At 63.3% G+C, this 732-nt stretch overlaps 1 protein-coding gene across 1 annotated transcript in view; it reads left to right on the top strand.

Moving 5' to 3' along the window:
* Positions 1–57: 57 nt before the first annotated feature.
* INTS3 (integrator complex subunit 3) overlaps positions 58–732 on the top strand; it is a gene marked incomplete at its 5' end in the record, with an annotated part of 18,860 nt that continues 18,185 nt past the window's right edge. Inside the window, one exon of the mRNA XM_033519791.1 lies at positions 58–729. Within this exon, the coding sequence (XP_033375682.1) occupies positions 58–729 (672 nt within the window). The remainder of the gene's footprint in view (positions 730–732) is intronic.

Below are 732 nucleotides of genomic sequence, written 5' to 3'. Positions count from 1 at the left end.
TGGATCCCACGGGATCTGTCCCCAGGAGCCCGTCCAGGCAGGGAATCTCTCCGGGAGGATCCTCCCGAGGCGCCGCGGTTCCCGTTGCTCCCGGGGCCGGGGCTCCCACACCCAGCAGATCCCCCGGGATCCCGCGGCTGGATCCCAGATCCCGCTGCTTTTCCAGGTGGGGACGTGACTGCCAAGAACATCTGGCTGGCAGAGAACGTTCTGGAGATCCTGACGGAGCAGAGGTACGGCCGGGAGAGGGGGGAGCCTTCCCAAACCCGCAATTCCCAGATCCCCCCCAGATCCCCCCAGATCCCCCCAGGGCTGAGGAGCTGGCCTGGCTCGGGCCCAGCATCCCGGGAACGTTTCCTTCCCGAGCCGTGGGGGAGGTTTTTCCTCTGGGAGCGTCGATTGCCCGAGAGGTTTCCGGTGTTTGGGCGGCTCCTGCTCCGTCTGGGAATCTCATCCCGAGCCTGTGGGATCCACAGGATTCCCAAGCGCAGGATTCCCTCCCTGGGGCTCTGCCCTGCGGGGGGCTGCGAGGGTTTGGGGTGGATTTGGGATTGTCAGGGAGGGTTTGGGGTTGCAGGGAGTGGATTTGGGGTTGTAGGGAGTGGATTTGGGGTTCCCAGGATGGATTTAGGGATCCCAGGATGGATTTGGGGTTTCCCAGATCAGATTTGGGGTTCCCAGATCAGATTTGGGGTTGCAGGGAGTGGATTTGGGGGTTCCCAGGATGGATTT

Source organism: Parus major, chromosome 25LG2 (assembly GCF_001522545.3).
Source record: "Parus major isolate Abel chromosome 25LG2, Parus_major1.1, whole genome shotgun sequence".
Lineage (NCBI taxonomy): Eukaryota > Metazoa > Chordata > Aves > Passeriformes > Paridae > Parus > Parus major.
This window is presented reverse-complemented; position numbering and strand designations above follow the sequence as displayed.